The sequence below is a fragment of the Halichoeres trimaculatus genome, unplaced genomic scaffold, assembly GCF_033239565.1.
Source record: "Halichoeres trimaculatus isolate MK-OKI-2021-1 unplaced genomic scaffold, fHalTri1.1 fHalTri1_scaffold_24, whole genome shotgun sequence".
In the NCBI taxonomy this organism is placed as follows: Eukaryota; Metazoa; Chordata; class Actinopteri; order Labriformes; family Labridae; genus Halichoeres; species Halichoeres trimaculatus.
Genome location: NW_027437202.1, coordinates 4,327,184 through 4,339,671, shown reverse-complemented (window position 1 = coordinate 4,339,671; position 12,488 = coordinate 4,327,184). Strand labels below are relative to the sequence as shown.

General features: G+C 42.6%; 2 protein-coding genes and 3 long non-coding RNA genes across 7 annotated transcripts in view; 3 read left to right on the top strand and 2 right to left on the bottom strand.

The window, feature by feature from the left end:
- The first annotated feature begins 333 nt into the window (after nucleotides 1–333).
- On the top strand, nucleotides 334–1,677 carry LOC141786035 (methyltransferase HEMK2-like). Its single transcript, XM_074664733.1, has 6 exons — nucleotides 334–564; nucleotides 642–728; nucleotides 802–892; nucleotides 975–1,058; nucleotides 1,133–1,274; nucleotides 1,348–1,677. The coding sequence occupies exons 1-6, from the start codon at nucleotides 335–337 to the stop codon at nucleotides 1,464–1,466; spliced, it is 753 nt and encodes a 250-aa protein (XP_074520834.1). The 5' UTR covers nucleotide 334; the 3' UTR covers nucleotides 1,467–1,677.
- Nucleotides 1,678–2,043: 366 nt separating this feature from the next.
- Nucleotides 2,044–3,060, bottom strand: LOC141786051 (uncharacterized). The gene is made up of 3 exons (XR_012597610.1): nucleotides 2,957–3,060; nucleotides 2,252–2,344; nucleotides 2,044–2,183 (listed from the first exon to the last, which is right to left on the bottom strand). It is a non-coding gene; the product is annotated as an uncharacterized LOC141786051 (long non-coding RNA).
- On the top strand, nucleotides 2,335–5,662 carry LOC141786049 (uncharacterized). Its single transcript, XR_012597609.1, has 3 exons — nucleotides 2,335–3,190; nucleotides 4,642–4,700; nucleotides 4,794–5,662. It is a non-coding gene; the product is annotated as an uncharacterized LOC141786049 (long non-coding RNA).
- Nucleotides 5,663–5,936: 274 nt separating this feature from the next.
- LOC141786097 (uncharacterized) lies at nucleotides 5,937–7,377 on the top strand. 2 transcript variants are annotated; one of them, XR_012597625.1, is made up of 7 exons: nucleotides 5,937–6,015; nucleotides 6,084–6,138; nucleotides 6,225–6,258; nucleotides 6,351–6,382; nucleotides 6,469–6,567; nucleotides 6,662–6,693; nucleotides 6,781–7,377. It is a non-coding gene; the product is annotated as an uncharacterized LOC141786097 (long non-coding RNA). The 2 variants fall into 2 exon arrangements; XR_012597624.1 differs by lacking the exon at nucleotides 6,781–7,377 and having other exon boundaries at nucleotides 6,662–6,769.
- Nucleotides 7,378–8,150: 773 nt separating this feature from the next.
- LOC141785752 (kinesin heavy chain-like) overlaps nucleotides 8,151–12,488 on the bottom strand; it is a 5,635-nt gene continuing 1,297 nt past the window's right edge. Inside the window, exons 3-10 of one of the 2 annotated variants that reach the window (XM_074664225.1) lie at nucleotides 11,545–11,621; nucleotides 11,361–11,467; nucleotides 11,181–11,282; nucleotides 9,520–9,707; nucleotides 9,380–9,438; nucleotides 9,212–9,289; nucleotides 9,044–9,102; nucleotides 8,151–8,953 (exon numbers count right to left, since the gene is read on the bottom strand). In XM_074664225.1, coding sequence (XP_074520326.1) covers nucleotides 8,931–8,953; nucleotides 9,044–9,102; nucleotides 9,212–9,289; nucleotides 9,380–9,438; nucleotides 9,520–9,528 — 228 coding nt within the window. In that variant the 5' untranslated portion in view covers nucleotides 9,529–9,707; nucleotides 11,181–11,282; nucleotides 11,361–11,467; nucleotides 11,545–11,621 and the 3' untranslated portion in view covers nucleotides 8,151–8,930. Of the gene's footprint in view, nucleotides 8,954–9,043; nucleotides 9,103–9,211; nucleotides 9,290–9,379; nucleotides 9,439–9,519; nucleotides 9,708–10,270; nucleotides 11,022–11,180; nucleotides 11,283–11,360; nucleotides 11,468–11,544; nucleotides 11,622–12,488 lie in introns of those variants that run through there. The other variant, XM_074664224.1, reaches the window with a different exon arrangement.

The window sequence follows — 12,488 nt, the reverse complement described above, 5'->3', positions numbered from 1 at the left end:
TTACCTAAAAAGTTTGCAGATAAGATAAAAATTAAAGTAACTTTTCACATGAAAATATTAAAGAAAACATGTCTGTCAATATGCTAACTGTAACTCTGGAAACTGGGATCCAATTCATGTAATGTGTATACTAAAATTTCAACAATAAAAAATATTTGTGTCAACCATTCAGTCTATGATGTCATGTTAAAATATGAAGTGTCTCTTGTGGGTTAAAATCTTGTGCAGTATAGTTTTTGTCCACAGGAGGGCAGAGAAGCCCCCCATTTTCCAAATCCTAAAACGCAAGATACCCACTTTGACCACAAGAGGGCAGAAGAACGCCTCGTAGAGTATGATACGTCACGGTGACGCAAGTTGTAAACACGGAAGCTGTAACTCCGACCCAACAAATGCGGTTAAATCAATGCGCACGTGCCCATCAAACATGTCTACAGGTATCTCTACACCTTTGTATTCACACGCGGGACGCGGAGACTTCAGGGATGTGTATGAACCTGCAGAGGACTCCTTCCTTATGATCGACGCTCTGGAGAAAGACGCAGAGAGGCTGAAACTGATGAGGTTTGACAGAACAACACCTGATTGCGTCACAAGTGTCCGTTGAATCTATCTGAGTGTGTTTACTTTCCTGTCTGCAGCCCGTGTGTGTGTTTGGAGGTGGGCAGTGGATCTGGAGTGCTCTCAGCAGCTCTGGCCTCACTCATTGGACCTGCAGCTCTCTACCTGTGAGTCAGCATCATCTTTTTGTTGCAGCATGTTACAGAAAAAGGAGACTTGATGTGTTTCTGTGTCGTTCAGCTGCACAGATGTGAATCCTGCAGCAGCAGAGTGCACAGCCATGACAGCCTCTCGCAACAGTGTGCCCCTGCAGCCTGTCATCACATCCCTGGTGAGGCTTTTACCAAACCACAGGTGTTAACATGTTTTGCACAAGCACCACCTTTCATTCCTTCTCTTTCTTTCTCCTGTAGGTGGACTCTCTTCTGCCACGCCTGTCTGGGAAAGTGGATGTCCTGCTCTTCAACCCTCCGTATGTGGTCACCCCTTCAGAGGAGGTGGGTCAGCTCACTGCAGTTTCTTATTTGAAGTGTACTAAGGAGGATTTAGCTCTACTGTGCTGTTGTTGCAGGTTGGCAGCAGAGGTATAGAAGCTGCTTGGGCTGGTGGAAAGCGAGGACGAGAGGTTACAGACAGACTCCTACCTGTGGTCGCTCAGCTGCTCTCCAGTAAAGGAGTGTTTTACCTCATCACTATAGCTGAGAACAACCCAGGTGAGTTTAAACATGTATTTATAATTATTTTGATGTGGTCAACATTTCATAACAAGTTTATCTTTATCACCAGAGGAGATCATCTGCTCACTGGACAAATGTGGTTTGAAGGGAGAGTCCTTTTTGTCAACGAGAGCTGGGAACGAGAGGCTGTCTGTGCTGCGCTTTCATCAGAAAAATGTGAAACTATGACAGGACCTTATTTCAGAATGAGGAGAGACAACTGGATGTGATTGATTTCCAAAGACTGAAGGAATCATCTTTGCCAGGTTTTTGTAAATGTAAGGACTTAATGTCTCCACACGAGGGCGCCAAAGTGCGGAGGTCATGCTGCCTTTTTTATTGTATTATTGTCTTATAAATTGCCTTTTGGAATAAATTAGATGAAATTAAATTACTTTGAGACAACAAATAAAAATATCTGTCATTGAGTTTCATTTACATTTCCTCATATTTTTTAGAGCTTGATTCGGTGCAGAGCTGATGGCAGCTTCAGTCAAACACTGACAAAAGTTCAATAACTATCAGGTACTGCTACAGTTGAACTGTTACTGCACCTTTAATTTTTCTCCCACACCTTGGTCGACATATCTAATATATGTGTCGATTCCTATGAGATAGGGCTGCTTGTGTAATTGTAATTTCTTGACACAAGAAATGAAAGTTATGAATATCTATTTAATAATTCGAAGCATGTAAAATGATTGTTTTGAAGCATTTTATTCATTATGTTCTGAAAGAGAGAACAGGCTCATGAAGGGTAGTGGTTATGCTTTATATGTCCCAACAAAACCTGAGACTTCAGTGTTTCACCTTCTGTTAAAAAGCCCAAACAAACAAACGTCACCACCACCATCTCTGCTGAGGACGGACGCTTGGCCTGCTCGATCAGCGCCTGCAGAGTGGTCCCTAGGAGTGTGGACAGGAAGTCAGGTGTGTGTCCTTCACTAAATCTTGTTTGCTTATCAGAGACTCACCTGTGCAGGAGATAGGGCCTCCCACTTTGGTCCTCTTTAGCAGCTTGTCACTGCTTCCTGATTTGGTTCTGCTCCCTCACCCCGCATTTAACTCTGCCAAACATTGGAGCTGTTCATACATATGCAACTCTAAGCTTAATTGTAGCATGATGTTATGACATGAAACAGTGTAAATAGTTGCCCCCTCACTCTTTTTACTCCAGGGGGATTACATCTGGGTAATGAGACGCATTCATCTGCACAGTATATAGTTTAATGAGATTCATGAGAGTGATCAGTGTTAGAGCCATTGATGAGTAAGTTAAACATTTACACAGTCTGCTGGGTGTACCACGCATTTTGCGTTTGATTGGCAGCCCCACAGAGTTCCCTCCCCCGTTCCTCCTCCCTCTTCAGTCAGTTGCTCATCACACAGTACAGCAGTATAAAATCAAAATAGGGAAAAAATAGAATGGGATAATATAATACACTATAAAATTAACATTAACAGAAACATCAATTATTTTTGACTCCATTTTCCTTTTTAGCTGAAAACCATTTTTTCAAGTTATATCTTAATCAAAGATGCAAATTAAATGAACAATTTTTACATTTAGCAGCTGAATATGGTATTACACGTCACAGTGACGTAGGGTGTAAACACGGAAGTTGTAACACAACAAGGGCGCACGTGTCCATTAAACATGTTTACAGGTAACTTCGCACCTTTTTATTGACACGAAGGACGAGGAGACTTCAGGGATGTTTACGAACCAGCGGAGGACTCCTTCCTTTTGATCGACGCCCTGAGATAGACGCAGAGAGGCTAACGTGTACCTGAACGCATCACGAGTATCCACGGACTCCAGCTGAGTGTGTTTACTTTGCTGTCTGCAGTCCGTGCGTCTGTTTGGAGGTGGACCGTGGATCTGGAGTGCCCTCTACAGCTCTCGACCTTCGGTGAGTCAGCGTCACTTTTCGTTGCACTGCATTGTACATAACGGCTCCACAGGAGGGCGTTAAAGCGCTGATGACATGCTGTCATTTTTATTTTCTGTCTTATGAATTGCCCTTTGGGGATAAATTAGATAAGAATTAAAATTAAGTCAACAGGGAGTGTGTGTTAGTAGGTTGTACTTGGTGTGTCTGGTATTGATAATATAAATCTGGGGGCTCGCGGGGTGGGGGGAGTTGGGGAGCGTCGGGGGCAGCACATTACTCAATGGTTCCACACGAGGGCGTCCAGTTGCTGAAGGCATGCTCAAGCCACCAGGTGATTTTAATTGCAGGTGTGGGGTTCAGTGGGAGCCTGCTCAGGGTTGGGCGGGGGAGGCGGGGGTAGGCACTCGCTATGGAGGGGGGGCGTCGGGGGTAGCACGTTACTTTATTGCTCCACACGAGGGCGTCTATAGGTGCTGAAGCCATGCTGGTGTCTTGCCAGGTGATACTAATTAAGCTAATAACAGCTCAACTCAGGGTTTGGGGGGGGCGTGTGGGGGGCAGCATATTGTACATACTTAATGGCCCCACACGAGGGCGCCTAAGTGCTGCCTTTCTTATTCATTGTTTTATAAATCACCTTTTTGTGATAAACTAGATTAAATAAGTTACTTTAAGACAACAAATAATTAATTTACTTTCCCTCGTGTCTTTAGAGCTCGATTTGCTGCCTCATCTAACACAAATGTGCAAATACCTGCTGTTTTTTCTCCATTACAAAAAAACTGCTGTTAGAAAAATAATTTTACTTGTGTTCTTTTGTATTTGTGCAATCTACAAATCTCTTTGCAGAAAGAGCTGGTGGTGATAGTTTTTTAATTGAGGTGAAGATTAGATGCAAATATCTTTGGTACATTAATGACACCAACAGGGAATGTTTGTTAGTAGGTTGTACTTGGTGTGTCTGGAGTTGTTAATATAACTTTGCCTTTCTTAAGGAATAAATGTATTAAAGCACCTCAATCTTCACAAATATTTACATCTTTACACACACTGTATGTGTTTTTTTTCTATATCATATTTCCTTCAGTTTGGTGGATATTTTTTTGACATATTAGAGTGTGTCTGTAAAATGTGAATTATTTCTAACTAAAGCTTGATGGATAACACGTCATGTTGTCACTGCTGTACAGGTGAGCTGATGACATGCAGGTTATGTGAGGAGTGTTAAAGTAGGCTACTGTCAAAATCCCAGTTACATTATTTGAGCTTTTGCAGAGTCATGCACTCAGACAGTAACCAGGTGATCTTGATTATGATCTGTGGAGGTGTCACTCTGTTTTTTTTTTCCCAGAACCATAGGTTTTATGAAGAATACGTTGCATACCTTGATCACACTTTCGGGCCTCCATATGTAAAAATGAAAAACAAATAATCCACCTGTTGCCAACGTATGTGTTTCTGACACACAGACAACTTCAAGGGGAGAGACACCATGCAGCAGGGATCTGTCATGTTCCAGTATGATGATGTAAGTGAACTGTCACATCTTTGCAGCATGAGATATTTGAGCTCCAGCTCCTGTTGAAGCCACTTTTTGCTTACTTTCCCTTTGTGTTCACAGTTCATCACATGCACTATGTCCATCTGAAGACCTGCTGCCTCTCCTGCACCGTGAAGGACCCAATCAGAGGAGGTCCAGTGCTCCATAGGAACACAAAGGGAGGCCAGTGTGTCGCACTGAGCTGATGCAGGAAAGAACCCTATGCTTGTTATGCTAAATGAAATGCTCATATGATACACACAAACTGAGAGTCAGGGAGAAAAAGTAGTCCATTTAGAGAAAGGATCAAAGTACACACAGGGGACTTAAAGAAGGGATGCTTTGCTAGATGTGTGGAATCAGGTAACACAGAAAATAATGGATCATTACACCAGTTTGTGCCAATTGTTAACTCTGAATGTATTGCTTAAAGTAGTGCAGAAATAAAACTGTCGCCATGTTTTTTTGTACACTGAATTTCATACAGTTATATGTTTTCTGATGCCACCTCACCCTGTCATTCTGACTCATAGTGAAATATATTTTTATTGATTGCTAACACACCAAAGTAACTGTGATTTGATGATGTAAAACTACACTTCTGTCTTTTTAATACAAACCAATTTGTGTCCCACGCCTCCACCTTCTAACCCGCACAGCTGGTTTTTACTCTTTGATGCGCTGACGACGATGTGATTTCCAGCCCTGCATGTAACTGTAGTCCAGAAAATATTTTGTTACTTTTAGTAAACAGTTTTTGAAACAGTGTCAGTGTTGTTCATTCATCCAGTAGTCCAACTGTTCAGTGAATGTGTGTTATGTCCAGTTTAATATTGATAGTTTCACCCTGCATATGAAAACACGGTGGCAGCTTGAATGTATTTTTCCTTTTTTTAAGGTGGGTGTGTTTTTATTTCACTTTGAATTCTGTGTGCAATGAATAAAAATAATGAAAGAGGTAGTAGACCAAAGGCTGTTGTTTGAAATAAATGACATGAAGAAGACGAGCTTTAAATAAATAATCATCAGACGCAGCTTTATTGTATGAAAGGAAGCTGAGAGAATATTCAAATTAACTTCATACACAGACTATGGAGTGCTTTTTAAATATGGACTTTTTGCAGCAGTCACGTGGTGTAACAGAGGCGTCGCGGTGCAGTGACGTCGTTGATTGATATGCAGCAGTCACGTGGTACACCACGGGCGTCGTTGATTGGTCATTCGGTTGTGTGAGCGATGTAGCTGGAGCCACTTAACGGGAGCACTTCAGTTTCCTGTTTGACGCTGTCACAACACAAACAAGGTGAGTCTGCTTTGCACTTTGACCAACTTGCTGTCCATCAACCCTCTAACTCTTCTCTTTCTCTACAGGTTCTGTCCGTGCTAAGCTAAGCTAACCCTTTAGCTGCGCATCCAAAAGGAAAAGGTGAGTTTGCGTTACTTTAGCATTAATGCTAAATTCATGATGTGCTTGTTCTCTGTCAGCTCGCTAACTCCTCACTGTGTTCACAGGTTCTCAACCAAGCTACGACAAAAACAAACCGAGGTAAGTTTGTCCGCTTTTGGCATTTGTAGCAGTTTGACCAAGCTGAAACGTTACAACCCACTAACCCAACGTCATTTCTCTGGTCTCCTCAGGTTTTCAGCTCATCCGGAAAAGACTGACACCAGTTAAGTACTTATTTTAGCTTTTGAAATCACGCACTTTCTCATTTACTCGGTATCAACCCTTCAGTAACCCCTCGCTCTGTTTCAGGAGCTTCTGGTGTTGTTGGCTCGGTATGTCGTTCCCTCAAAGAAAACACTGGTGGCTTTGAATTGTCGTAGGGCCCAGCTACGACAAAAGCAAACCGAGGTAAGTTTGTCCGCTTTGGTTATATGTAGTAGTTAAATTAAACTGAAACGTAGCAACCCACTAACCCAACGTCATTTCTCTCTTGTATCCTCAGGTTCTCAGCTCAGCCGGAAAAGACTGACACCAGTTAAGTACTTATTTTAGCTTTTATTATCACACACTTTTGTCATTTATTCAGTATGAACCCTTCAGTAACCCCTCGCTCTGTTTCAGGAGCTGCTGGCGTTGTTGGCTCGGTTCCCTCAAAGAAAACACTGGTGGCTTTGAATTTAGGGCGGCCTGAATGAAGAGAGACCCCACTGTTGGCTCGGTTTGTGAGAGGATTAAAAACCCTGATTTTGCTGTGTAAAGACGTTTTCCAGCTCGCAGGTTTCCTCTCGTTGTACAGAAAAGTGGGTGTCTTCTCTTGTTGCCTCGTAGCCCCAGTGCTTTTCGAGTTTGTTGTCCCCGGTTCCGGTTGCTTTTCGAAGACGCTCCGCAAAGTGGGAAAAGTGTTGTCGTTGTCTCGGTTGTCCACTCCTCACGAAACAACACTTGATGCGGGTTTTGTCCCTCCCGCAATGAGCACAGAGAGTTAACCCACTGTTGGTCCGGTTGTCCGCTAGCTCTTCGAAAAGCTCCGGGATCTGATCGTGTGGGCAAGTGTTGCTGTCGTCTCCGTTGTCCGAACCAGAAAGCAACACAGTGACTTGGTCTGTGGTCACTAAAGCCCACTGTTGTCTAGTAGCCTCGGCCGGCTCGCTCTTGCTGGGGAACACCTTCCCCCCTTTTGGTGAACTTCAGCAAGACGGGTTTTTTCCCGGCCGCTTTTCGAGGAAGCTCCAAGAGGTGAAACAGGTTTTTCACTCTGAAAACTGACTTTGATTGAACTTATGTGAACTGAGTCCATGCAAATGTATGGAGTTAGTTGATGCCAGTTTCAAAGGTCAACTTTGAAATTGTCATCAACTAACTTCATACATTTTCATGGACTCAGTTCACATAAGTTTAATTAAAGTCAGTCTTTCACTCCAACAGTTCAAAGCACTTTACCCTTCATCATCTTCATTCATCAAATAAAGACTGATTATTTCCCCTTGTCACGTTGAAGCATTATCAATGAAATTATCATGAGCCTGAAACTTCAGGACTTAGTCAAAAAAAAAATTTTTTTTGACTTAGAAAATTTTTGGGAAAATTGGGTAAGTCCCACACCCCTCTCAGCGCTTTTTGGGGAAAATGGGTAAGTCCCACACCCCTCTCAGCGCTTTTTGGGGAAAATGGGTAAGTCCCACACCCCTTTTTGATCATTTTTTTACTTATTTGCTTTATCCATATATATTTATAAAGATTAAGCCTTATAAATTGGCTAAATCTTATAAAAGCTCAATTTTACAAAATAAGAGCTGATTATTTACTCTAAAATAAGGGATGGCTTAAACCTTACTAATTTCAGTGCATTATGACACTACTTAGAAAAAAGTTGAGGCATAATTTAAGTTTAATATGACAGTAGTTAAAGAAAAGTTGAGGTAAAGTGTTAAGTGTTCCTGCACATGAATTTCACTAAGGTACAAAATCATGACAGACAAGTATTTCACACAAATTTTTTTTATTCTCAACAAAGTTTACCAGACAGGAAAAAGACCACTGTAAGCAACATTAAGCCAACATGTCAAAGACAGGGTCCAGCCACTGTGCAGCTTTTCCCTCAGAGCAGCGCAGCAGAGGAGTAAGATGGACTGTAACTGCAAAGTGACAGAGCCACAGAGCAGCCCAGCTCCACCAAACACCGCTAGCTACACCACAAACGGAGCTCTGAGGTTCCACACGCACAATGACTGAGCAAAGTCAGCCACGGACCAACTTTGCACTTACAGCAGCATACCTGCGCCACACTTCGCTCCACAAGCCGTTAGAGTAACACTGAGCAGCAGTCAAACCAGGTCTGTGTGGACGGAAGCGAGGTGGACTGTAACTACTGAAATGCATTTGATGCACCACAGTAGCCCAGCTCCACCAAACTTTGCCCACACAGCCCCAGCTCTTCCACTGCTCGGTTACTCAGCGACTTGCCAAGCAAACGCGTCGCAGGCAGAGACTGCCGGTTCCGGCCTGCCAATGACCACCAAAGAGACAAAAGCCACAGAGCAACTTTCCCCTCAGAGCAGCGTGTCTGTGCTGCGCTTCACTCTACCGACCGTTGAAGTAACACTGAGCAGGAGTCAAACCAGGTCTGTGTGGAGAGGAGTAAGGTGGACTGGAACCACAGAGTAGCCCAGCTCCACCAAACTCTCCCACACAGCCCCGGCTCTTCCACTGCTCGGTTCCTCACGGCCTGTAGAGCTAACACATCACAAACAGAGACTGCTCTGAGGCTCCGGTCACACGTTAGCCAGCCGAGAGCCTGCGGAAAGAGCAAAGAGTGGAATTAGTGGGCTGGATAATGAACCGGGATAATGTACCGAAAATAAAGTCGAGTGGAGAGAAACCTTACCTGAAAAGATGCTAGCTGTGTTTGTTCCTCTTCTGCCAACAGGTGCTCTGCTGAGGCCTCTGGTAGCCAGCCGAGAGCATGCGACAAGAGCAGAGAGTGGAATTAGTGGGCTGGATAATGAACCGGGATAATGTACCGAAAATAAAGTCGAGTGGAGAGAAACCTTACCTGAAAAGATGGCCGCTTTGTTCGTTCCTCTTCTTCCAACAGGTGCTCTGCCGAGGCCTCTGGTAGCCAGCCGAGAGCCTGCGAAAACAACAAAAAGTGGAATTAGTGGGCTGGATAATGTAACGGGATAATGTACCGAAAATAAAGTCGACAGGAGAGAAACCTTACCTGAAAAGATGGCCGCTTTGTTCGTTCCTCTTCTTCCAACAGGTGCTCTGCCGAGGCCTCTGGTAGACATGAAACACACAATACAATTCACCTGAGTTCAACTAGAAAGGTTCACATGAATTAATGTTTTCTCCACTTACCTTAGACATCGAGCTCGAGTCTCATCACCCTTCGTGTATCAACCGTTGTGTCTACTGAATCGCCTTTTTATACCCTACCTGTTTCCCGCGCGCCATGCCTTGATTGGCAACTTCCGGTTCCAGCGTCTCATCCGTCGAGAACGTCACTTCCGCCGAGGACGTCACCGCCAGGGAACAAAAACCATAGACTGTAAAATATATATATATATATATATATATATATATATATATATATATATATATATATATATATATATATATATATATATATATATATATACAGTCTTTGACAACAACTAATAATTTCCTCTCAATTTCATTTTACTTAATCACTCTTTCTACGCGTGTATATAATTAATTATACACGAAAACATCCTCCGCTCATAGGAGGCAGCAGCGCCCCTCAGGGATTAATCAGCCAATCAAAAGCCGAGAGACCAGGAAAGATGAACATAAAATTATGACAGATACATGAATAAACAAAACTACAGAATTAATACTACCCTTTAATCACCATTATATATACCAGATTGTGCATTAAAATAAATAAATAGTAATATATAAAAAAACAAAACATGGTCTTATTACCTGTGGCGCTTAAACTGCACTTACCTCTTACTGATAATTTAAGTTTCGTGCTTAATATCTCTGCTTAGAAATGCCAAGAGTTGAAAAGAGGCATAATATATATATATATATATATATATATATATATAGGAAGAACATCAAATGTAAGAAAAACTTGATGCTTTCTGTGTCTTTGAAGCTCCGGAGCTTAAGACCCTGACTCTGAATGAAGAAGTCACAGGTTAAAATCTTGCACCCTTTCACTGCTTGTCACATACCGTCTCCAAAAGAAGCTAAAAGTTGGTGAGCACCTGCCAGGTGTGTGTCTGTGTAGCCCAGTGGTTAAGGAGGCAGCAGGTGGTGAGTTCAAAGCCTTCTCAGACCTTGGTTGAGTTTTCAAGTCTTGCAGCCAAAATATGTTTAAAGCGCCAGGGCCCTATCCTGACTTGTCCTGATTGTAGCTGAGTTGGGAAATGTTGGGGTTGCAGGTTTTTCTTAACTTTTAATCCTCTTCCTCTCAGACACTGACTTGAAAAATCTCCAGTCTCCTCCTCCAGAACCTTTACAGACATGGTCGTTATACAAGGTTGCTGTTTGGTTCAGGTGGTCCTTCTGTGCTGACGAGGAGGGTTTTTTAAAAAACAACGTGGATGTGTGAATGAAGACAGGTTTACAGATTTAAGGACATTGTCATTTCCTGAAAGGGTTTAGTGAAGCATCTGATACTTTAACAGTTTCTTTCATTGCCTGTGCTAATTAACTAATTAATTCTCCAATTAGTGTAAGCACAGAGAAAGTGGAGGAGTCTGGTCTCCAGCTGTGAGGACTGTGTGAGACTCAGTGAAACAAGGAGCAAGAATCACAACGTTTAATAAGATGATGTTTCACACAACAGAAAAGTGATGAAGGTTTTTTTTGTCCAGTTTGAATAAAATCTGCAAAAAGAAGAGAAAGATGGTAAGTGTTTGTTGTTCCTCTCTGGCCTGCTCCCTCTGCTCGTTCAGGAGTCTGTGCACAAAGCAGAACGTTGAACAAACACACAGAGAGGAGAGGAGTCAGAGACAGGCCACGCTGAGGTGTCTCCAGGTACCTACAAGAGTTTCTGCAGTTTGGCATCTTTCTCCTGCTCCTCGCTCTTCAGTTTGTCGTAGTCTGACATGAGTCTCTCCTGCTCCAGCAGCAGGCCCTGGTTCAGACTGAGAGGAGAGCGGGTTCATGCAGAGACAGAGGTTTTTTCTTTTTCTCTATGACAGTGACGTTTGACGTTTGCTTACTCTGTGAGCTGGTCCAGCATCCTCTGCTTGTCTAGGATCTGGTCTCGGAGGCGGCTCAGCTGCTTGTGGTGAGCCTTGTGGTGGTTCTCCAGCTGCTCCTCCAGACTCTTGTGGAAACACAAACAGGTGGTGAGATTTGAAGCAGTTTTTCCAGCTGTGTGTTTTCTTTCCAAGCTCTCCTCACCTTCATGTCAGCGTCTCCCTCTTGTCTGCAGATGTCCTCCCTCTCCTTCTTCTCTCCTGACAGCTGGTGTGGTTTCTCTGAGGAGCAAAAGGAGACAACACGCTCAGGACGTCATGTATTACTCAGTCAGAGTATGAAAATGCTGAGTATTTACGCCCTCGTGTGGTCAAAGTGTGAATTTTGCATTTTAGAATTTGGAAAATAGTGAGTATTTATGCCCTCCTGTGGACAACAACTATACTGCAATCTTTCCTCCATAAGCTGATCTATCTTTATTTTGTGAAACTGCTTTTTGTGTTTCTCTCTCCTTCTTTTCAGATGTCCTAAAATTTTCCTTAATTTCTTTTTGCTTTAATTTATTCAGTAAAACAAAAAGAAGGCTGCTTGGTGCTGCCAGTCTGTCACACTGTTGCTTCTGTCTGACATCTTGTACTCAACTTACTGTAAAATAGGACTTTAAAAATATAACTAGTTATTAACCAAAGCTGTGTCAACTTCTGAACACTCTCCTGATGATAACACAACTCTGTGTATTCCAGTTTCTCAAAGAGCCGATCTTCTGCAAACCAACAACTCCTCTGAAGCTTCAGTTTGTCTGATCAAACAGAGAGGGTTCAGGGAAGCTGGAGTCCATTTGAACGATATTTAACATGCTACACAGGAGACAGACCCCCTCATGTTGTCATATTTACAATAAATCCAATTTCCAGGCCTCAACAGAGAAATATCAACACCTCTGTCATATCAACATGTATGTATTTACATATATGTTTACACTCTATATAAGTTTCATCCTTGATAACAAGGTTTGTCATCTTATTGCTTAATTAGAGCATTGCAAAATAATTAAATGTGGTTGTGTTAATATCTCTGTGGGTTTAACGTTTACCAGTGCAGTAAAAAGGTTAATTAACGGAATAATTTATAAACTTACAATTTATATA